This window comes from Clarias gariepinus, chromosome 4 (genome assembly GCF_024256425.1).
Source record: "Clarias gariepinus isolate MV-2021 ecotype Netherlands chromosome 4, CGAR_prim_01v2, whole genome shotgun sequence".
NCBI lineage: Eukaryota > Metazoa > Chordata > Actinopteri > Siluriformes > Clariidae > Clarias > Clarias gariepinus.
The window spans coordinates 19,203,332-19,227,593 of record NC_071103.1 but is presented as its reverse complement, the minus strand read 5'-3'; the positions used below and the strand labels follow the sequence as shown (position 1 = coordinate 19,227,593).

Here is a 24,262-nt window from a genome sequence, read left to right as displayed (position 1 = left end):
CCCCTAAGCAGCAACATGGAAGGTGTGTGGGAAGTTTAAGCAGCATGTATGTGGGTGATCTATGATGTATCTGAATGACAAAGAATTTTAGGTTAAGTTTGGGTTGAGCGTATACAGTAACTCAAACACAACCAAATGTTGGATCCTCTTGCTCTCAGCATCTAAACTTATTGTTAGCTTTGACCAGGAAATCACACATACGCACACACACGCACACGCACACACACGCACACGTGATACCCATCACTACAGGGAAAAAAAGAGCTTCTCATCACAAAATGACAGATGAAACCTGGGGCTAAACTGAAACCTGGGGCTCCTGAGTGGCACAACAAAAAAGCATTCACCTTCCTATTGCAAGAGATTTGAATATCCTGACAATTCTGCAAGCAGAGCCACAAACCTGAGGGCCAAACTGGAAGGGGTAGCATTAATCTCCTCCTTGTCAGTCACAGTAACACTAACCAATCAACAGCATATGTAAGTTTGTTTATGCAGAGGAGGCAGGTAGCTCTTTATGCTGTCAACTTAAAAAGATGCAATTGGCTGGCATTGTTTGACTCATAATGTTCTCACTCTTCAGGCCTGGCAGCTGTAATATGCTAGGTGAATGAAGTGAAACTGTCCATATATGCTTAAATATTAATTATGTGTATGTCATGTACATCTGAGCAGTTGAGGGTTAAGGGCCTTGTTTGAGGGCAACTTGGTGGTTGGAACATGGGACCTTCTGAATTGTAGTCCAATGCCTTATCCAGTGAGCTACCCCTGCCCTTCCCAAGTGTTTTATTCTCAGTCAGGATCACAATAAATCACAATGATCCCAGACACATAGACCTGTGTAGACATTAATATCAGGGGGGGTTTCGCATATCTACCAAGTTTTGGGGAAGTTTTGTGAAGAAGAGTGTTAATGGTTCTAGAGTTCAATAGAGGTTTCAAGAAATATCTCTGAATGAGGTTCACACAGCATTAGGTCTTAAAAAAAAACAAGTTTTTACATTTACACAAACACACGCTTACATAGATCAGTCCTGAGTAATAGCGCTCTCTCAGGTTGTGCAGGACAGAGGCTTCGTTAAGGCAGGTGAGGTCAGCCATGTCCTCCACTTTACTGAAGCGAGGAGGGTTCATCCGCTGAAGCTCCTCCCGCAGTAACGTCAATTTCCGGCTGCTGTCTGTAAGCTCCACCTCCACCTCATCGCCTCGCTCTTCACGCACACTCGCAGACTGGAGTAAAAAAATAAAATAACACTGCTGTAGACAAATTTGTTTGCTGTATTTTTGTCACACTGAAATCTGCTTTCTCATTTCACACACACACACACACACACACACACACACACACACACACACACACACACACACACAAACACGCTTTACGTCAATGCTCTGTAATTTAATGACTGTGATGACTGCCAGAAGAATACTAATGCATCACCGGATGTGTGTGGGCCTTGTTATTCGATGATGAGTTTTTTTTTCTTTTTTTGGGGCTTGTTGTCCGGTCATGTGCTATCTTTTAGAATGAACAAATATGAAAGAACAGTGCATACATTCATGTTGATTGAGACAAGCAGCCAATGGAGGAGTGTGTTTGGGAGTGAGAAAGGATGACAGAGATATACTGGGATTGGAAGAGATAGTGAGAGTGTGTGTGAACCAGACAGGAAGAAAGAAAGGAGAGAGGGGAGAGTCCTCAGCACATGGCTACATGATCTGGACAGAAATAGCACGTTGTGATTAGATTGCTTTACATTGTTTTCTCTAATACATCTTAGAAAATTCAAAACAAGACACAGAGTTACTGAAGACTTGCACAGATCGGACCAAAATAAATGTCATTCTTTAGATTCATTTCGATTTATTAAAAGCCCTACGAAAAACTCTAAGTTAAATTGTGATTAGTTTTCATTGGCATATTAAGTGATGTTGTAATAGCATTAAAAAGGTCAGAATTGTGATAAGGATGAAGATCTATACTGTATATTATGCCATGAGAAATTATTGTTTCATTTAGTTCATCTACACAATACATACTGTACTGTATACTCTCTCTCTCTGGCAATCAGTTACACAGTCACATTCTTTACAGACAACATATTAAAGCAAGGCCTTTATCATGCTGCTGTTTAGCATTCAGTGCTGCAAGCTCTCTGAGAATATTACTCTATTCATAGATAGCAGTATCAGTGCTGTGGCATGCTGTGGAGGAACTCTGTCACTGAGGAGCACTGAGGAGGTTATGAGAGTGCAACATTGCAACAGAGAGTGTTCTGGAAGAGAACAGTTAATTTTTAAATAGTCAAACAGTTTAACCTTAATCATACAAACACATTCTCTCTCTCCCTCTCTCTCTCCCTCTCTCTCTCTCTTCTATCAGAACATCACTTTGAGATATTATGGTAAAACAAAAACTATTTATGAATCCTAACATGTCAGTCCTGGGCCTGTTAGAAATACCCCTGCTTCTCACCTCAAACCCGTGTTTCTCAGAGGGAACCCAGACTAGTCTCTTGGCTGCCCAATCAGCTTGGCTGGAGGCAGAGAATACAGAGGTAGGCGAGCTCGGCCCTGCCTCCATGGAGAGGAAGCGTGTGACATCATTAATGCTACCTGCTGTTGACTTGGCCATGGCTATGAAAGAGAGAGAGAGAGAGAGAGAAAGAGAGGACACAGTTAGAAAACATATGTGGAACATTTTCATACATTTTTTATTAACCTAAAGAGAGAATAAAAAGTGTTGTAACTGGCTATCTAAAGCTGTCCATCAACTCAAATATCCAATAAACAATAAACAACAATAACATTTCCACAATAAATTCCTAATTTATGAGCTCAACTGCCTCATGATTACATACACATAGAATATAATTTGACATGTAAATGCTGGCCATCTGCTCAAATATCCAATAAACAATAAACAACAATAACATTTCCACAATAAATTCCTAATTTATGAGCTCAACTGCCTCATGATTACATACACATAGAATATAATTTGACATGTAAATGCTTGCCATCTGCTGTGGATGGCATAAATTCACACCTGGCCTTATTTTTTAAAAATACAAAAAAAAAAAAAAACAAGAAACAATTTACCTTAAAATGCAAAACTCTCATTTCAAATTTTTCAGAATCCACAGCTGGTGGTTTGCACAAAAATAGTTTAGGAATAGTTATTTTATTGCAAAGACTCAAATTAATTGCAGGTAATATATGCACAGTCATGAATTGATGAAGGGATTATAACACTATCAATAATTTAATCATTTTGTTTTACCTTTTGTAAATGATTTTCAGTTCATAAATAAATATTGGCAACCACTCACTTATTTGGTAATGACCTAGATAAATACATTTGAATATTAAATGGTGCATTTAATAGTTACAAATCTCAGTTAGAATTACAGTCACAATATGTAGCAAAATAACTCCAAATAGATTTTTTTCGATCAGGAGCAATCAATTATCCATGTCCCTTTTTTTTAAAAAAGAAATATCACTGTACCTTGAATGTTAACTTGATGGTATATTTTCTCCCATGTGTTAGCAGGAGATTATTGGTATTGCCTGCAAGCTAATACCCATCTCCAGCTAGCTAATATGGTGTTTGTTGTGAAGTTGGAACTCCCTTGTAAATTTTAACTCGTCCACACTCTGCACATTACACATTATTACACATTAGCATTTAGAAGACATCACGAGCACGGCATAAGTATGGGAAATTCTTAGATTTTTTTAAACTGTTTGCAATATACTGCGTACATATCAGTCAGTCTTAAAATAGAATGATGTCTTACATTTCCATTTTCTAAGAGTTCTGATGCAAAATCCAGAGTCATATGAACGGCAGAGTAATATGAGCATCAGTTGCATTTCAAATGCATGTATCAGAAATACAGTCCTTTATTGAACACTTGTATTTATATGGTAGAGAAGAAAGAAGTAATCAATTGAATATTCCCTCAGCTCACACATGCTTTCTTCTTTAGTCAAACAAATCCAAAATAAAGATGAAATAAACACAGCTGAAAACATATTTCTTTTATCCTGTTATTCAGACATAGAGGATGATGAACTGTTTCAAATCCAATTTTAAGCATTAAGCTGCAACTTTACAAACATCAATGTACAAAAAAGCAGAACTAGAGATGAGACATAAAGTAACTGACTGATAGAGATAGATGCAGAGAGAGAGAGAGAGAAAGAGAGAGAGAGAATAGCAGTATTGAGCTGTGCCATTTAGTGTACTTCAATTGCTGAGGCATTGCTTATGAAATATTTGCCATAAGCATCAATTAAAATCAAGTTTATATACACTTTATGTCCACATGTCCATCCCATTACAGATTTAGTAAGAAGAGTGAGAATTGTCATTGTGTGTCTATGTAAGAGTGTAAAGGAAATACTTGATGGAGTATGACTGATGCTGATATAAAGTGACAGAGCAGATGAGGCAGCAAGGAACAGCGGAGAAATCTTTAGGACCTCACACTACAAAGTAGGCCATCTTAGGGTACTTGTCCTTTATCTATCCATTCACTGTTTTTCTCATCAAATCATAACCCATATACAGTACACACATCAGTGTACAGAGGTACAGTATATAGTCAGGCCACTTCTGTATAGACAACTTCTTACATGCCATTAGAAATATGTTTATCATATATTATACTACAAAGTATACGAGTCTATAATCTTTCGCAAATAGCCTATTAATAATAAATCATCATCCCATTGTGCTGTAGAGATGTAATTCTTTGTGCTAAACTGTATGTATGCATTAAGGTGCATTACTCCTCTATAATGCCTTTACATACACATTAATAATTTAAGCCATATTTGCTGTAAATAATAAAAACAACTGTAATCAATTATGCAGATGCAATATTAGAAATTATTGTGTATATGCAATATGAGCCAAGCCTGATCACTGTTTAAAATGCTGTGAAAAGGCATAATGGGATGTAGTATATCCATTCAGAATACATGAGGTGCTTTAGACAGGTCATGTGCAGGACTATAACCTTCTAAACAGCTGTTTTAGAATGTTTTATAATGAAAATTATAAATTGACAAATGACAAACTGCAAAAAGAACATTGACCTCTTTTAACACTTATGCCTGTGCAGTATGCCTCTTATTTCAACCCAAAAGAGAATGAGCTTAGAGTATAGATCCTTGGTTGTACAAGTTCATAAAAATTTGAGAACTACAGATAATCAGTAGCTTAGGCCAAAAATAATAAATCAATAGATTTAAGACCTTGGTGGCGTTTTATTAGCCTATTTAGGCATGCAAATAAACAGGGTACTATCCTGTCTCTTTTCCTATTGCAGAAATGATAGCTAGAATCTTTCTGAATTTAATTTTTTTTTATTTTAAGTAAGCTCATTTTGGCTGAAAAACCCCAACCCTTTGGTTACTGTAACTTCTCTTTGTACAGTATGCAGCATGATTGCTGCCCTAATGGGCCTCTGTTAGAGCATATTACAATTATTGGCAATTCTATTCCAATTTTTGACTAGTGACAGTAAAAGCTCTATAGATCTAAACTACTAGGAAGGCAAGCAAGGTAATGAAATTTTTTTTTTAAATAGCATTTTTATTGTTAATTATCGTCATTCAATTGTAAAGAGGTAAAAATGGCAGAATAAGCCTTTCAATAGAATTCAAACTATAGGAACTTGTGATGGAGAACTTTATAAATATTTTTTATAAGTATTTGTTAATATAAGTTAATATACACTATGTCCACAGGTTTTTTTTTATCTATCTCACTACAGATTTATTTATCACTTTGAGGTTATAATTCTTCCTATCTTCTGGGAAGACACTAGATTCTGGAGTGAAGCTGTGGGGATTTGCCCATTCAGCCTATTCACAAAGGTATTAGTGAGAACAGGCAGACTTGGAACAACCAAAAGTCTTTTTCGATCTGGCCACTTGGCCAAACTGAAAATTTGGGGATGAACACCCTTGATCAGACAGGTAGCTAGGAACCTAAGGGTATACTATAAATGAAATCCTAAGTTTGGCTGCAAAGATGGGAGAGCCTTACAGAAGGACAACCATCACGCCAGCACTCCACCATTCCTCACATGAAAATCACATGACAGCCAGCTGGGAGATACAGTAAAATCTCATACCAAGAAAAAAATCAGGCTCTGTGTTTCAGCTTATTAAAACCACCCCTACAGTCGAACATGGTGGTGGCAGCATCATGCTGTGGGGATGTTTTTTTTAATCTGGGTCTGAGAGACTAGTCAATATAGGTTAAAATTGATGCAGATAAAATAAAGAGCTATCCTTAGTGAAAACCCTCCCCAGAGGGCTCAGGATCTCAAGATGTGGCGACATTTTACATTTCAGCAAAACAACAACCTGAAGCATACCAACAAGAAAACACAGAAGTGGCTTCAGAACAATTCTGTGGAAAGTCCTGGAGTGGCTCTGCCCATCCAACTTGGTTAACCTTGAATGATTCTGTCAAGAAGAATTTTTCAAAAAGAATGGTGTGCCAAGCTTGTAGCATCATTCACAAGCTGACTTGAGGCATTTTGAGCATTTTGTCATTGCTGCCAAAGGTGCTGTAACCAAGTTCTGTGATGGATTTGAACCCATACTTACAGTATGCAAACTGAATATTTCACTTACTCACTTACTCATCTTCTATACCGCTTTATCCTGTATTCAGGGTTGCAGGGACCTGGAGCCTATCCCAGGAGACTTATGGCACAAGGCGGGGTACACCCTGGACACCCTGTCCGGAAATCGAACCCGGACCCTGGTGGTGCAAGGCGACAGTGCTGAATATTTCAGTATATTTTTTAAAAATATATTAACAAAACACTCCAAACTTGGAACTGTATATGGAGGATCCAGACCTGAAAATGTCTACGCCTAGGATTGCCACTCCAGTGACATGGAGGATTACAATTTCTTACCTTTTACATTCCATAGAGTGGAGTGACTGGTGTGGTAGCAAAAAATTCTGAGCATAGCTATTGGCTTTGATGACCTGTGAATGCTCACCATCTCTTAGTATGTCAGATGATGAGGGTGTGCTATGCAGGCAATGCTGAGCACCTCATAATTGCCGTGTGATCAAATAAAATCTCTTTCCATCAGAGTCACACGGGTACAGGCGCGGGCACAAGCGCGCGCAAGCCTATTCCATCCTCTTGTCACGTGGTGGTCGTTATAAGATTTTACAATGACTTATTATCAGAAATGTAATGTATATCAGTATCTACTTTTACTTAGTCGTTTTCGATAACCTTTAGATATAATAAAACACATGTTGCCGACAACCGATTTTAAAATATACGGTGGGGAGAATACCAGTGTGTCAGGCCACGCGCACTGATTCGTCTCCGTGGCAACACTGTCTGTGCCCACCAACGCAGACCGCGCGCGCGCGCACGCACGCACGCACACACACACACACACATTAAGTTTAAGCAGAGGTCAGTGCAGAATCTGAAAGAATAGAGATGGAGGTGAGGTAAGTGCTACACCTCATGGAGGACGCTGTATATCGCAGTGTAATAGCGTCCTATAGCACAAGCCCTCTCACTGTACACACCTTTAAACACATACTGTCAAAGCCTTTCCTTCATAATATACACCCTATCCAGAAAAGCATGCATGTCCACAGAGGAACCACACCTCGCGATGGACACACACACACACACACCGGTGGAACACGCTAGTAGTGTAATACAGTATTCTCCGTATATTCTAGAAATATCATGTTTCGTACTGGCCGCTATAATGCACAAGGCTTATTATAATAAATAGCAGTCTATTCAGACACACAGGCCAGCTTAAACGCCACAGACTCGTATTGTGCATTTTTTTTTATTAATTATATGAAAAATACATAGCGATATACTTTATTTTATAACAGGGTAGAGTGTTAAGACGAGGACGTGTTTAGACGCACTAACGGTTCTCTCTCTCTCTCTCTGTACGCCTTTCTGTTCTGCCGCATTTGGACAATCCTCGCTGCGTTAGCAAAGCGGCTAAAGCGCTGAAATCAGATAGGCCACCAAGAATAAGGATAAAGCGCGCGCCTCACCTCCGAGCTCCGAGTCCGACTGCCGAATGTAAGTAGGTCGTTTTCTTTTCTCTTTTTTTCTTTCTCTTTTTTCAGCTTGTATTAAATATTTTTTCAAATGCGGCTTTTTCCATTATACAGCGCTCCAGGTGGAAAGCCGCACCGCACACTCATTCTCGGTGGGAATAAAAACGAGACAGAACTGGGAGCGAGCCGGAGACTTCAAAGCGCCTCGAACGCATCCTCTATTCGTCCAATAGGTTTCATAGCCGGCGAAGAATATCCCGCCTTAGTCAAAGCAATATCCAATTACAGTTCAGAATGGCTCTTAAAACCCGCCCACTGAATAGGACAGTCCAGCCACGCCTTTGGACCGATACACTTTCAAACCCCATACCGCATACTGCCGTACTAAATAGTACGCGAGACAGCGCGGAGCCCGTTACCCAATGTCAGAGAGGGCTGGGTGTTAGACAGATGGACTGGCCAGTAGGAGAACAGAAAGCTAGAGGGTGTGGGCTGGCCCATGGGTGAGGAGACCAATGAAGCAGGCCGAGGAGCAGGTGTCTGTGCGCGCGCGACCACAACCCATCTGGATGTTAACTGTGTGTGTGTGTTTGTGTGATTCAGAACACGCTGCGTGCAGAAGCTGCAGCTCCAGATTCCGCACTATTGCGGAGGAATTTCAGATTTGAGCTAGATTAGATATTTTAGATAAAGATATATCTAGATATTGTTAGAATGCGCAGTATAATAATAGTTATGATAATAATAATAATAATAATAATAATAATAATAATAATTATGATCGTAATGATGATCATCATAAACACTGTTTAGATTTTTATACAAATTGGAAATCTTAGTAAATTTAACCGTCCACCAGAGTATGTGTGGAATTTTTAGCCTGAAGCCTGTTTCACTATAGAGTTTAGTATAAAACGAGGTCAATTAATTATATAAAAAGCCTTGCTATTTAATTTCTCCTTTGTGAACTGCAGTTGGAGCAAACGTATGTCTGTTTTGTGGAATTAGTTTAAAGACATGTGCTTTTAATTAACATTTTTATGTTCATTCCTTTTAAGAGACATTAGAGAGATCTTTCTTAACGATAAAATTGCAGGCCTAATGTTTTAGTTTTTTTCTTGTTTCAGTTCTCTTTAAAGCCATTTTTACAGAAAAAAAATAGTAGCACAAGTAAAAAAAAACATGATTAATAATTAACAGCAAAAAAAGTTTTTTATTTGCATTATACACCCTTTATAGAATTGTTATCTACAAAGTCTATATAATATCATGTCAATTTTGGCAAAATTGGTATAAGGTGTGCATATGGGAAGCAACTGATCTGATCATTTATGAGATGAAAGTCTGAAAAAACTAGACTCACTCACACACACACACGCACACAGACACACACACACACACACTAAAGAGCAAAATACAAGAATACCACAATGACAAACATGTTGACTGCAATTTATCTAAAATATTACCAAATTTGCATCAAATCAAACTTAAAATACAGTTACATTGCAAATCTGAACATTTGAATGCAGAGAGCAATACAGAAACACATCTGTGTTACACTAAGAGTTACAGTTGACTAAATTAAGTTTTGTAGCCTTATTGTATATTGTATATGATATATCCTGCAAAATTACTTGGCCCAAAATATATTGATAAGGTTACATTTGGAGCAAACGAGTCCCCTTCTTCGACCCCATCCCCTGCCTGACCTGTTCAACAACATTCTATGCATTTAGGTGTACATGTTTTCAAAAAGAGGAAAATGGAAAGGAGGTCTTTGGTCTGTGGTGAAGAAAAAAACTTCATTATTAAAATGTAAATAAAAATGTGGCTATGGCTACCGGTTTCTGTTGCCCTGGAGCACTCAACATGACACAAAGTACTGAAGCATTTACACTAAACAGGAGTAGATTAACTTTTAAAGGATTAACTCTTCCTCTGAGTCCTTTTTGTTTTTAATCAAACACCCTGTTGTTCAGTGTGAAAAAAGTAACATTGGTTGAGCAAAATGTGTACAGTTTGTAGTGCATGTAAATATTTTTATTTATTAAATATCCTAAACAATTGTGGTGTATTAGTACACAAGTGCTAGCTTATTTTCCTATTAAGTATAGAGATTTCCACAAAAAATGCATTCCTATTAAATATACAGTACTGTATATGCCAAATCATTTGTAGTAAATAAATGGTTCCATGCATGAGCGTACTCACTCACTCACTTACTCATCGTCTACACAGCTTTATCCTGTATTGAGGGTCACAGGGGGCCTAGGGCCTATCTTATGAGACTTAGGGCACAAGGCATGGTACACCCTGGAGAAGGTGCCCATCTATCGCAGGGCCCACACACATACACACACTAATTTGGGAATGCCAATAAGCCTAATCTGCAGGTCTTTGGACTATGGTAGGAAACCCGAGTACCCGGAGGAAACACATCAAGCAAGGGCAAAATATGCAAACAGGGACAAAAATTGTGCCTGGCCGGGAATCAAACCTGGACCCTGGAGGTACAAGGTAACAGGGTTAACCACTACACCACCACTATGCTGCCTTTTATGCATGAACTTAATATTTAGTTTGTCTAAGGTGAGCATCAAAAATCCAGTGTAGTTACATATTAGGTCTTACATCTGCTATTAGTATTCTAGTAAGTTCCATTTCCCCACATGGTCTAAATTTTGCATTATCGAAATGAACAAAATACTGAACCAGCTCCACCACTCACTCCTTTATACCATCAGTGGGTCTGTTTTGACTTTGGGGTTAGTAAATCTTGTAGTAGAACTTCGGTCTTCTATAAGTAAATGACTCAGTAAATAAGTTCTCTCACCATGTCCATGAGAGAATGTGCATTAAAAATACTCCATATGCTGCTGCACACATCTGTGGTAGTTTCTAACCTCATGTTCTATGGATATTCCTGCTGTTCCATGTAGTCAGTGTGTCCCATTCTGTGTCACATCATCATCATCATCATCCTTGAAACCAAGTTTTGAACTTCACTTGTAAACCGAACAGAAGGCTTTCATTCTGAGGTGCAACTAGTTGTTCCAGCCACAAGGGGTCACTGTTGCATGTCTGTACCAGTGCTGAACCTCAGCGATCAGTGACACTGACTTTGAAAGATTGCCACGTCCAATCAGCCATGTGGGCCAGTGGTGCAACCCTCCTCATCCTAAAATAGTCGTCTGATTCCATCCCCATGTGTCTCTCTCTTACCCACCTACCCAAACTGCTTCAATTCTGTCAATTTCTCTCACACCCTATTTTCACTTTTAACCCAATTGCCATTAATTAACTCTATCTCCTTCATTTGTACAAACACAGTTTTAAAAAAGTAAATCCTATGTCAATTAAACTTCTAATCTGGATAGAAATGTGCTTGTTTATTTCATCCCTGTCTCTCTCTCAAACTGCAGTTTTCTTCAGCAGTCAATTGATGTTTATGTTAAAGCTGCTTTTTATATATATTCTTTCTTTTTTTGCTTGTTGTCACAGCCAAGAAAATTGTACTATCTTTACTTTTTTCCCACTCTCTGCTTAACCCTTTTCTTTTGAATTTAATTGTCTAACATTTATCACTTGTCTCCTCCTTTCTGTCTCTCGTCAGACTTTTTGTCCATTGTATCAACTTTCCCGTGTAACCCTGCTGCACCCATCTCTCTCTGTTTCCCTATTCACACTCCCTGTGACCTTAATTCTCCACTCTGCCCAGCGCCCTTTGACTCCCATACTGAGTGCGAGTGTGTGTATCTGGGTGCTCAGTGCAGGTGCCGTCTCTAGAAATGAGAAGTAAGGGTGAAGGAGAAGAGGGGGATGGACAGATACTGTTGGGGGAGGGAATAGCAGAAGAGCATAGCTGCAGAGCCACTTCATTCTCGTAGCAGAAAGAGGAACGAGAGCCCAAGATGTACTTTTTCTCAGCTAGTTCTTTAGCGCTGCAGGATGGCGTGTCAGGGACCTCATACGTCCTGTTGAAGTATGAATAGTCCACCTGGAGAAGGATGAAGCATCAATCATGATGTGGTGTACAGTCAAAATCCTAGATTTTCTTTAACTTAGTGATCCACCTTGTGAACAAAGTGGTGTATTAACAGACTGTAAATTAATAACAATTAAATTTACAGGAAAAGTATTTTCTTTAAAAAGATAAACAGCAACCCATGCCTATAATCCTATGCCTCATTTCTTATCATGTAGTTAGAGGCTATCATTTGACTTACCTGGTAGACGGTTTTCTTTGCGAATAGCACAGGCTCAAAGTGGTGACCCCAGAGAATTTCAGGCGCAATGTAAGAAGAGCGACACTGTGTGGTCATGGCAGTGGCTTCAACCATACCCTCTAGAATAACCACCACCTCCAGCTTCTCCTCGGACTCCAGCATCCTCCTGTCCATATCGAAGAAAGGGCTCTCTTCATTGATCTCATGCACAATGGTCACTGGAGATACCAGGAAGATCCTGTCAGTTCCTGTGTCAAAGCCCACATTAATATCCTTGTGATCCAAAGGTAGAAACTCTCCCTCTGGGGTCACCCTTGGCTACAGAGAAATAAAGGCAATAAGCATTTCATTAAATATTATATAATATCTAATTTTCAGCAACATAATCCAAAGCAAATAAAGGGCACAAAAACAAAATGTCATAATAAATTGTTTGTAACACACCACATGCATCTTTAGGAATAATGGGCACAAAAATTATCCACAATGTGCAACTCAAACAGTTACTACTACTGTACATACAAAAACTATGTTTTATATATTTCCATCCATCCATCTAGGAACCTCTGTAGTCCAACAAGGAACTGTGGAGGTCAGTGGTGATGACCATTGTAATTATTCTGATTTTACGACCGTTGTAGGACCTCGGGCCAACATTCATCTGCACATTCACAAAGTACAGCCAATTTGGGAACGCCAATTTGCCTAATCTGCATGTCTTCTGCATGAAACCGAAGTACCAGCAGAAAATTTTATATGTTTATGCTACATATAACATATACACATACACATACACATGGCTTATTTTATTTTCAGTATTTCAGTTCTATATTCATTGTTAATTATGAAGGGTGCCAAACATTCTGGAGGTGCCTGTAGTGATACATACAGTACACATTTAACTGGAAATGCAGTTCACACACACACACACACACACACACACACACACACACACACACAAAAGCATATTAATACCTTACAAATGATCAAATGATATATACAGTACGTAAATCCCAGACTACAAAAGATGCCAAACCAAACAAGCGTCCAGATGTTCACCTCTCTCTGTCTTTTTATAATCAGAACAGGTTGGTATACAGTACTCGTTTTGGACCCACCTTCTAATTCCATGGTCATTCCTGCTTTTTATTTCTTTCTACCTTGTAAAACAAAGCTGAAGGTGTCCAAATTATGTAATGATTCCCCTTGAACAGCTGATATTGAGATGTACTGCATCTGCTACTTTATAAGGCCTCTAATCCGAGGTGCTGTTAATAGGTAATTTTTAGGATTGATAACTTTGAATGAACTCTGCAGCAGAGGTAAGTTTTGATCTTGCTTCCAAACTTTTGACTGGTACTGTACATTTAACATGTATTATTACAGTATTTTCAGTTATATCCAATGCATCTCTCTTTCTCACCATCAGCAGCTGTGCTCTGACATGGGCCTCCACCAGGTGGCTTTTGCGCAGGTTTCCCACTCGCCACATCATGCAGAGCTTCCCATCCCTCATAGCTACCACGGCCACATCTGAGAACATCAGGGTCTCATTGCGCTTCTTGGGCTTGGCAATCTTGGCTATGACCGCCCCGATGATGAAAGTGTCGATGATGCAGCCCACAATGCACTGCAAAACGACAGCAAGCACCGCCAGGGGGCAGGCCTCAGTCACACTTCGGAAGCCATATCCTATAGAAGTCTGTGTTTCCAGAGAAAAGAGGAAGGCTGCCATGAAGTTGTTCACCTGCTGAAAACAGTGATCAGGTTCCAGTGACTCCTCAGACTCTAGTAGCACCAAAGAATAATCCACTGATTGCTCTGGTAAAGCCAAAGAAGAAGATGTGGTCACTGAGAAGGACGACAAGCGGCTGATGGAGGATGATGGTGGGAGATTTAAGTCCCCATGAGCAGCTGCAATGAGCCAGAAGACAATTGCAAAAAGAAGCCAGGAAAGCAAGAATGAGAGGGTAAAGACCACAAGCATCCAGCGCCAGCGGATATCTACGCAAGTTGTGAAGAGGTCTGTGAGGTACCGCTGGCCCCTCTTGTTCATGTTGATGAAGGTGATGTTGCAGCGGCCATCTTTTCCCACAAACCTGCTGCGAGATCGGAAGTGTGTTTGGGCTCTAAGAGGTGCAGTCAAGGACGGAGACACAGACAAAGTCCTTTCAACTCGCTCCCAGCCCCCTTCTCTTCTAGTTACACCATCAAGCATGAAGCCACAGCCTCTATCTCTTCCTCTCCACCTTCCTCCATCATTTTCATTATGATAATGATGATGATGATCATCATCATCATAGTCATCTTCATTGCTCTCAGAGAGCCTGTGTGGTCCTCCATTGTTTTGGTTAAGCAGCTTGCCATTGCAAGTTGGAGAAGAGAGATCTTCTGTACAGGCCCCAGAGACATCATCACTTTGAGCCAGCTTCATCACTTCCTCCTCATTGAGAGGAATGTCTACTACAGTGCTGAAACGGCGTTTGACACGTGCAGCTCCCATTACTGACGGTGTGTGCACGTTTGTCTAAATTTGTCTATGTAAACCAAGTGATGCGATGGTATACTGAAAACGTACAAGAAAGAATTGTTTATGTTATAAGGCAACAAGTACATGCATATTAACATATAAATGTGTGCATGCATCAGTAAAGATGCATATGAGAAGCAGTTTTTAAGTTCATCCTCACATTGCACAAATGTTGCCCAACAAAAACAATGTAAAAATTACCACAAAAAATATACAAAAATACCTTCAAGTCAGGTTTTCATTGCAATGGTTCATTCATAATGCAAAGACAGCCGAGGACTGTAGCCAAGAAAAAAACAATTAACATGAGGACCTAAGGAGCCATTTTAAAAACACTCGGTATTATTTGGATAAGGGTTTATCCAAGTGTATTCTATTATATCTGTTAGCTCACAGCACTTTAAACAGAAATTCTTACTGCAATTTTATTTTATTTTAAAGCGTAGCTATGGACCTGGATTGTTTATGCATGATTATGGCATGTGAATACCTACATCAACAGAAATTAGTATTAAACATATACGGCAAGGTTTAGACAGGACTAAAACAATAAAAAAAACAATGAATAGCAATAAGGGAAAGCAGACCAATAGACAGTTTCAAGACTCATAGCAAACAAAGGAAAGTTAGAGTTAATGGTAAAAAATATTATTTTAGGAAAAAAAAAAACAGCATGCCTATACAAACCCTTTATGATTTTTTCGCATTCATTTGCAGGACTAAAAAATGTGTGTAAAGAACACAAATCAAACAGGAAATCACCACAAAACCTTATATGCAGACATGGTCAAAATTTCAGTTCTATTGATCCCTATAGTAAATTAGCATTCTAGCATTGTGTAGTATAACAGTTACTCACTGCGTGTTTTCAGCTGACAGTTGTGGTCCATACAGGTCACAGCAAACAAACAAAATACACATCACCATATTGCAGGGAGAAAGCACAGACACAAAAATAACCCACGAAATCGAGTCATGGACCTGAATTGCTGCTCTCTTTGACTTAGTTCTCCAAAAGTCCAAAAGTTGTTTGCAACATCAAATCTTTTGTTTGTGTTCACCTTTGACAGATCCCAGTGCTCTGCATGGCAGTAATAAAAGAAAATACAAGTTATACAACAAAGTGCTTATAATTAAAAGAAGCAAAAATCTAATTGGAAAAACACTTCAATAGTCTAAATGCTAAAAGCAAACTAAAGAAAGAAGAAGAAGATCAAGTTCATGTTCTGGAAGCAAACTAAAACTAACAAGGAAAAATTGCAAGCGCAATAAAGATGTACAGTACTGTTCAAAAGTCTTGAGCCACCCCTCCTTATTCAAATAAATAAAATTATGTAGATCAAATTAAAGAATTGAGAACAAATGTTTTATTGCCACAGACTGCGAAGCGCCAAAAGATAATATTTAAAAATAGTTTTTTTATGTAACAACCTATGCAGCGACCTCATTTCCCCTCTTGTCTGTTCCAACCCCTCAGCATTCAGCATCACTAGTATGGTAATCACTGGTCTGATCATCTGTCACCATCTGCACCTGGTTCTTACTGGTTCATGCCTAAAGTTAGATAGAAACATAAAACTTTAGAAGTTTTATGTTTGAATGATTCATACTGTAGGTCACTGTGTGGCCAAACAAACAAAAAACATTCCTCTGAAACTGCTCAGGTACAGGGACTTGTCTGAAAATGAGAGGCAAAACCAGTCCTTCAGGAAGCCTGGAGAACTATTCCTCAAGACTACATTAAAACATACAAGAAAGTCTGGCTTAATATTTTAGGAGCAAAATATAAAGAAATGTGGGGTGGCTCAAAACCTTTGCACAGTACTGCATAAGTAGAAGTGAAAATATGGCATCATAATGAATGTTATTCCATGGGTGTTAAATCACCATAAAAGTCTGCATTTTTGGGTCTTCTGAATTTGCAACGCATTATATTTATCATCTGTTCATTAAACACTGAATGCATATTTAGGAGAACATTTACTCTCTAAAGACAGGGGCTTGTTAAAATGAGGCCAGAGATACTAAAAAGGGCAAGCTAAGATAAAATGGAACATGCAGGAAGTAATCAATTCCTGTACAGATTTTCCCCTCAAATAAATAAATAAAATAAAAATAAAAAAAAAACAACCCAATTATTTCTATTCACTGCGGCACAATTTATCCTCTCAGGACACATATTTTTGGATGGGATTAAAAAGATCCAACCTAAAGCCTGAATCATAAAATTTTTTTGAAATTTTTTTCAATTCCATGACATTACAACACAACATTAAACAGAAGTGGAAGATAGGGAAAATAAACCATTGTTTCTATAAACCAGACGATATAATGAAACATCACTAGTACCTTTAGTAGTACTTTAATAATGAACAAAGTGAATAAAGAACGAAATGTGAATAATAAATACCTGTGATGATGTGTGTCAAATATAAATCCTCAGTGTTGAAGGATAATAAATACTGACCGCGTCATTCTTTGTAGTATCTGTAGTAGATGATGACATGAATTAATTTGGAACTGGAGAATAAATATATAAACAGAAGTGGTCAAATACTGCACCCTGGTGATATACTGATCTCCTGTTTATATATATATATATATATATATATATATATATATATAAAAGAAAAAAGTATGATTTATATTATGTTAATATATTATTAATAATATGATCATATATATAAATATATAAAATATACTATGAATTTAGTATTAAAGTATTTATAAAAATCTTACAAATTTATGTATGCACACTATATATATATATATATATATATATATATATATATATATATATACAGTATATATGTAGTACAAAGAGATTGTGAAAGAACAATTCGTTGTCGTTACCAGTAAATTATTTTCTAATCTTTAAGCACTGTACCAGTGAAAAACAAAACAGAAAGATAATATTTTCACAAAACAATGTAACATGCAAGAGAACAATCTAATTACAGTCTGTTGGGAGACACACCAATATAAAAATATTCTATTAATGAATAGAAGACAACAGCTCAAATGAATGGAGTCTGATTTTCATGATTTGTGCTTAGAGTCTGTAAACTTATAGTTTGACATTTACAAATATCGTTTACACATAACCCAGGGCTTTATGTCTAATTCTTTCTGCCAAACCTATTGATCTCACTCTCTCTCTCTCGCACACACACACACACACACACACACACCACACACACACAGAATAGATAGCTCACTAATGCAGTTCCATTCCATGTTTTTTGTTTTTTGCTTTTACTTTCTTTAAAGGAATGTTAATAATACAAATACATAATTGTTTCTTTTTTTATTATTTTTATTTCCACAAAAGGGTCCTTCATAGCTGCATCTCATATATGGACAAACCTGTTCTCTTGTCCTTTATCTCTGCCTTATGTGTTTGTTGGGATGGACAGGCTTTTTGACAAAGTTGGCAGGGTCCTTATGCAGACCTGTCAGCTCTCTCTTCAGCATGTGTAATTGTGCAGTATATCACTCTGATATGGATACATTGATGTAATGGCTGGCAAGGAAACATCATATAACAAATATTTATGGATCTACCAGCTGTTGTTTGCAGAGTTAGAGGTGCTGATTTTTAGTTTTCCTCCACTACATTCATACATAAATATTTTTGCTTTCTGTACCACTACATTTCTGCATGGTGTTACATAAACAGAGTGGTATGTAGTATTTGAACCTGCTGGCTATGATGTAAATGTGTATGATTTGCCTTCCCTAGAAGGTATCAGGGGTTTGAAATCAGAAGTGTATCTCTCAGTGTGAGAGAACAAACAAAGCCTCTTAAGGTCTTCCACACCAGTTTTGGAAAATCATTTTTATGGACCTCACTTTGTGCACAGAGCTAACATCATGCTGGTACTGGTGGTTAAAATAGTTCAATAATGATCAGGTGCCCCTTTTATTAGTAATATTAAATAATATAATAAACAACAACAACAACAACAATAATAATAATAATAATAATAATAATAATAATAATAATAATAATAATAACAACAATAATAATAACAATAATAATGCCATTATAGAATGCAGGTACAGTTAAGCACTTATAAAGTCTGACACAGTTAGAACGAATAGAAGATGCATTTAGAATCTGTGCAAATAGAAGTGATTTGAAGCACATTAACACTTTCCCTAGCACGATCACCCACTCACTCACTTACTCACAAGGTGAAGTAGGAATGAAATAAAATATATAGAAATTTTGGGAACAAAGGTTCAGTTAACATCAAGTGTCATCCTCTGAGTGTCCCACTTTTTTCTTGACTTTTCTGCTTAGATAATTTGTTCACATTTAGGTATTATGTGGGCAGATTAGTCTCTGAATATGATTTCGTTCATTCAATAAGCCCCAGATAAGCTTTTCATCTTCACCTCTCTCATTGTGTTTCACCTCTACAGTTTAAAAACATGGAAAGCTGATGAGTATCAGAATACCTAAAATCTCTCATCCTCACATGCAACCATGCGCTATGATATTCTGGTACTTATTTGGTTTGTTGATTAAAAAGTGGATGATATATAATGAAAATAGAACTGATGAACTGTTGTCTTCCATCCAACAATCACGGACATGTTCACCAAGTGTAATGATAATATGGTAACTGTGGTAATGAGAAAAAAGAAGAAAATGACAAATAACCAAATGTGCTCTGCATTATAGTACTTTCTAATATAGAAAGGGTTCTTTATTTAGTGTTTTGCACTGTCCACTCCTTCCTATGATAAACAAACCATAACCAACCAAACCGAAAAACAAATCCTACATGCTTATATTTTATTTGTCAGGTTTCAGCAATGTGGTGGACAAATAATGTGAGAAAATGATTTCTAATGCTTACTGACTACATTTGGGAAGTCAGCTGGCTTCATTTTATTGTTACATAACATTGGCGAGTATAGACCTGAAGCAACCCCAGATCATAACACATTGCCTCCAGACGCTTGTACAGTGTCCACTATGTATGGGGCACTTTCTGTGCTTCTATTCTTAAAATAAAGCCTAAAAAGTTGTAATCCAACACATCCAGCAATTTCAGCATTATCCTTAGTTATTTTCCGTGCTTGATGCAGGCTGATTACTTATGTAGCTAGTTAGTTAGTTAGTTATGGTGGTTAGTTAGTTAGGTACTTACTTACTTACCTACTCACTCACTCCTTCGCTCACTTACTTACATCACATACTGTACAGTGCTCATCAAGAAACCCATTTCAATAATTGTTGCTGCCATGTATATAAACCCACCAGGAGCAGGACAAGAGCAACCCAGATACTGCCATGCAAGTCAATATCACCATTATTCTCCCAGTACCACCCATGTGCTTGCATGTCAATACATTCACATAAGCTTTCACTCATTGTTTCATTCTTTTGCTCTGTCTCTTTCTCTTTGAATTCAAGTCTCAGCATGGGTTCACAGCAAGAGTACATTTATTAGCTTTTTTGTACTTTATTTTATACAACTATCCCTATTTTTTTAGCTTTTGAAACACAGTGGCACATTATTGGCCAGGCCCCAGCTATCTGGTGAGAGTGATGGCGGCAACCATTTGGATTTCACAGTGCCATGTGAAACCATCTTTGTGCCATGTTCCATCCCAGCTTAGGACTTACTGTAAAGTTGTTCAAAGATGACTGCTACACACGCCCCACTGGGAGAAGTCATACTAAGTTTGCTGCACCTGGAAAAGGTACATCGTAACAAACCCAGTGTGGCAGCAGCACAGATTGTAGTGATACAGTATATTGCACTGTATTACAACATAATGTATAAGAAGATGCACTTTATAGAATGGCATGTCAATGTACAATCCTGGTGTCTGGCCTGCCTGTCGGCCAAGTCAGTGAAGTCCATCACCTTGTGGATGAGTTTTTTTTAGTCAGAAAATCTACCTGAACCTTTCTCCATGACGGGTTACAATAGAATACAACTAGTGATGAAGGCAAGCATGGAAAAGCAGGACATGCTCAAAAATGTCCCTATCATAATTCTGTGATGTTAATATATAGTTAATTAACAGTAAATGGTTAACAAAACTTTCATTGCTAATTCAACTTCAAGCGAGGGAACCTTAATTGCTTTGGCATATTTTTCTTCAATTATTTTGACCTAAGTAATGAGTAGCTGAAAGACATTCTTTGAAAATCATCTTAAGTGACTCCAGCAGTTCAGTTTTTGTTGGATGCTATGTGGTAAAGGTGCCTTGCTCCCATTAAAAAGACTATGACAAGTTTATAAACTTCTAGTGAAATACCATGCATCGTGCCATTACATGCTTTAATGGGTACCAAATACACCTTCAACAGCTAGCACTACCTCCAGGAAGGCTACTAGTTTTACTACACAGTACACTGGACATAAATTAAATTAGGAATTACAAATTAGCAAACATAATCACCACGGACTGAGGGAGACTGACAGGGGATGATGGGAGATTATTGGACTCTATAACCAGCTCAGAAGAACAGAGTACTGTAGTCACAAGCTGTTGCAAAGACAACTTCAAAGTGGAGTGGAATGTGTACAAGGCAAAAGAAGAAGAAGAAAAAAAAAGGATAGCCATTAAATGACTGCATTTGTTTATCACATACAGTACTTTGGTCACTATCGGATTATGTTTAAGGTCTTATCAAAAAACAAGTAATGATGAATAAATTAGAGCTAAGGAAAAATCTATTCAGTGATGTATTGCAGTTTTTATGTATGCCTATTTTGATCTTATCGATTTATGTAAATTAATTTTTAATTTAAATATGTTTGCATTTGAGGTAGTAATATCTTGCAGTTTGTCACATTCATTAGATGTTGGACTGTGGGCTAATGTTGTGGCAGGCATAGAACCAGAGATGGATGATCGCAAACAGTCTTTTTAATGATAAACAAACCTAACAAAACATGAACTAAACACAAACAAAGGGAGTTGGCTTTACTTTAGAGCATGCTCGAAACAAAACCAATACTGTATCAACTAATACACAGACTAGGGACTGAACAAACTAATATACAATACAGACAAGGGATACAAAACAGACAAGACAAGACTCACTAAACAGCCTTGAGGACAAAACACAAGGGGCTATACATGCAAGGGAATACTACTGTAATGCACATTAGCTGCTAAGCTAGATAGTAGCTAAACAGACTAATTGCTAAACAGACTAGTAGTCACCCAAAAGGCGAACAGACGAGGTACACAGTTTTTTGGTTAGTATTTATACAGACTAAGAACTAAACATACAAGAGAGGGAACTTACACACAAGGGTAAATATACAAGAGGCTAATCCTGCTAGGAGACACAGATACAAAGAGACGTACTAAATCAGGACAGATGCAAACTTAATTTAAACAGCTCCAGAAAACAAATGCCAGCTATAACTAAACAAACTAAAACAGAACCAGACAAAACAAATACCCACTTAACAGAATCCGTAATAATGCTCGACCCAGTTTCCCAGAACAACCAGCTATTTATAACGTTCATATTTATAACTAATGAGCTACCTCGTTTAGGTGAGCACATCACGCATCACCTGACCGAGGTGCCTTCTGGGAAACTGAGTCTACCAACAAAAACTACAAAACAAAAACAGTGCCCTCTAGTGGTGAACCCTTACACAGTCGCTATATAATTATACAGGAGAGACTTTATAAAGTATTCACATATTGGCAGGCAGTACAGTGTCCTGTGTGGTAGGGGCAAACTTTTTGTTTGCTTAGAATTGTAATGAAAACTGAGAAAAATGCAATAAGAAAATGTATAAAATTGTATACTTATAGAATTGCAATACAAATTTAATCGGTACCTCAGTATTGCAATAATATCATATCAATATGTCTAAACTATTTATCTTCACCTGATAAGTTTACTTGGGAAAAACTCTTTAACGTTTCCTTCTTAGAAGGGTTGCATTTGTTTGCGTGTATGCCTGTGCTGAAATATAGTGTGAGGTAAAAATAATGATAAACTGGAGTGTGAAGGCATGCTTTCCATAAATGCTCAGAGAGAGAGAGAGAGAGAGAGAGACTTAAAATAAATAATCACATGTCTGCTGAAGTGTGAAGATAATAAAGGGGTATTTGATATCTAAAATATTTAAAGATAAACTTATTAATACATCAACTATTAAAGCGTCACATGAAGACACTCCATTAACAGTGTTCCTTATGACACTCTAGTTACATTTCTAGCTTTGCCTTATTCCTGGGGCTATAACTCATTTTACCACACAAGGATATATATGCACCTATTAAAAAGGTAATTCATAAATTGAGATTATATATTCATTACATTGGACACTCACAAATACTGAAACAGATATTATTGTGATCACAACAGCACAACAGTGCAGGTAATACACCACCCTTAAGTGCAGACAAATTAGATTTCTTTCTTTTTTTTATCCAAATCAGCAATTAAGTAACAGTGAAGGATTCATTACATTACTTGTCATGTGAGAAGAACAGGATTGGAGATGCTCTTACATCCACTGCACCAGGGATTATTACAATTCTACTAAATGTAGTTTAGCCAACTGAGGACATGTTTAACAGATTAAAATGGAATATTGAAGTAATATTGCCAAAAGATTTTATCTGCAAATGTACTATTACTACATAAAAATCAAAGTAATCTGGATGTAATTTAACAACTAATTTTGTACTTTAACAATAATTTGACCATATGCGTGGGTAAAAATAATGATTAAAATGTAAATTGTCACAATTCAGACATCAGCTGCATAAATGTCTGTTAAAGCACAGCACACTATAGCAATCCACTCTTTCACAAACTCATATGTTTTAACAAATTCTCCATGTTGTGTGTTAGTCCTGGTCAGGGGTCAATCAGAGGGATCAATCATTTTGTTCACATTTTTTTAAGTATTACATAACAGTGCAGTTTATGGAGTTTGAACAGTTTTTAGCATTATGATTTACCTTAAGGTTAATTTTGACACAATGTATATTAGCCTCATATCCTAAACAACAAATAAACAGCGGAATAGATCAAGCACTACGCTGATGTATTTTCTAAATGTTTTACTCCTGTGTAAAATTTCAATGAATAAATTATGTGTGAAATGAACTGACACTCACCCCCATACTGCCATACAAATAGAATTCAGATTAGTCTGTATCCAGTAATCAGCAATGCATGGTTGCTTCTCTTTTTCCAGGAGGCAGCCTTTACAAACTGTACCGTATACTGAGAGCAATGCTGCATCTCTCCCTCTCCCTTTCTTTTGCATACGCTTCCAGAAAGAGGTCAGTGGTCTGATTGGTGCAACATCCCAGTGAATTATTTTTTGTAAATTGGATAAATTATGCCCCATACTTTGCAAACATAGACCTGCTCTGCGTTTTTGAATATATGAATATATG

General features: G+C 37.5%; 2 protein-coding genes across 7 annotated transcripts in view; both read right to left on the bottom strand.

Moving 5' to 3' along the window:
* The window catches only part of myh14 (myosin, heavy chain 14, non-muscle), a 30,720-nt gene extending 22,437 nt beyond the window's left edge, over positions 1-8,283 (bottom strand). For all 4 annotated transcript variants that reach the window (XM_053493929.1, XM_053493930.1, XM_053493931.1 and 1 more), the window contains exons 1-3: positions 8,087-8,283; positions 2,477-2,637; positions 1,024-1,230 (exon numbers count right to left, since the gene is read on the bottom strand). In XM_053493929.1, coding sequence (XP_053349904.1) covers positions 1,024-1,230; positions 2,477-2,635 — 366 coding nt within the window. In that variant the 5' untranslated portion in view covers positions 2,636-2,637; positions 8,087-8,283. The remainder of the gene's footprint in view (positions 1-1,023; positions 1,231-2,476; positions 2,638-8,086) is intronic.
* A 2,261-nt stretch (positions 8,284-10,544) lies between these two features.
* kcnj14 (potassium inwardly rectifying channel subfamily J member 14) lies at positions 10,545-24,055 on the bottom strand. Of its 3 annotated transcripts, none has more exons than XM_053494960.1 (7): positions 23,978-24,055; positions 17,262-17,371; positions 15,711-15,932; positions 15,075-15,130; positions 13,745-14,887; positions 12,322-12,639; positions 10,545-12,092 (listed from the first exon to the last, which is right to left on the bottom strand). In XM_053494960.1, the coding sequence occupies exons 5-7, from the start codon at positions 14,822-14,824 to the stop codon at positions 11,793-11,795; spliced, it is 1,698 nt and encodes a 565-aa protein (XP_053350935.1). In that variant the 5' UTR covers positions 14,825-14,887; positions 15,075-15,130; positions 15,711-15,932; positions 17,262-17,371; positions 23,978-24,055; the 3' UTR covers positions 10,545-11,792. The 3 variants fall into 3 exon arrangements, with proteins under 3 accessions (XP_053350935.1, XP_053350937.1, XP_053350938.1); XM_053494962.1 differs by lacking the exon at positions 23,978-24,055 and adding an exon at positions 20,493-20,537; XM_053494963.1 differs by lacking the exons at positions 15,711-15,932; positions 17,262-17,371; positions 23,978-24,055 and having other exon boundaries at positions 15,075-15,378.
* Between the last annotated feature and the right edge of the window lie 207 nt (positions 24,056-24,262).

What these genes read in the sequence shown, in the direction of transcription:
- kcnj14 (XM_053494960.1), bottom strand. Translation starts at nt 14,824, where the DNA reads ATGGGAGCTGCACGTGTCAAACGCCGTTTCAGCACTGTAGTAGACATT. An exon ending in TCAGAGCACAGCTGCTGATG is followed by an intron (nt 12,640 to 13,744) that starts GTGAGAAAGAGA and finishes ATTTCTCTGTAG; the next exon opens with CCAAGGGTGACCCCAGAGGG. An exon ending in CAAAGAAAACCGTCTACCAG is followed by an intron (nt 12,093 to 12,321) that starts GTAAGTCAAATG and finishes ATCCTTCTCCAG; the next exon opens with GTGGACTATTCATACTTCAA.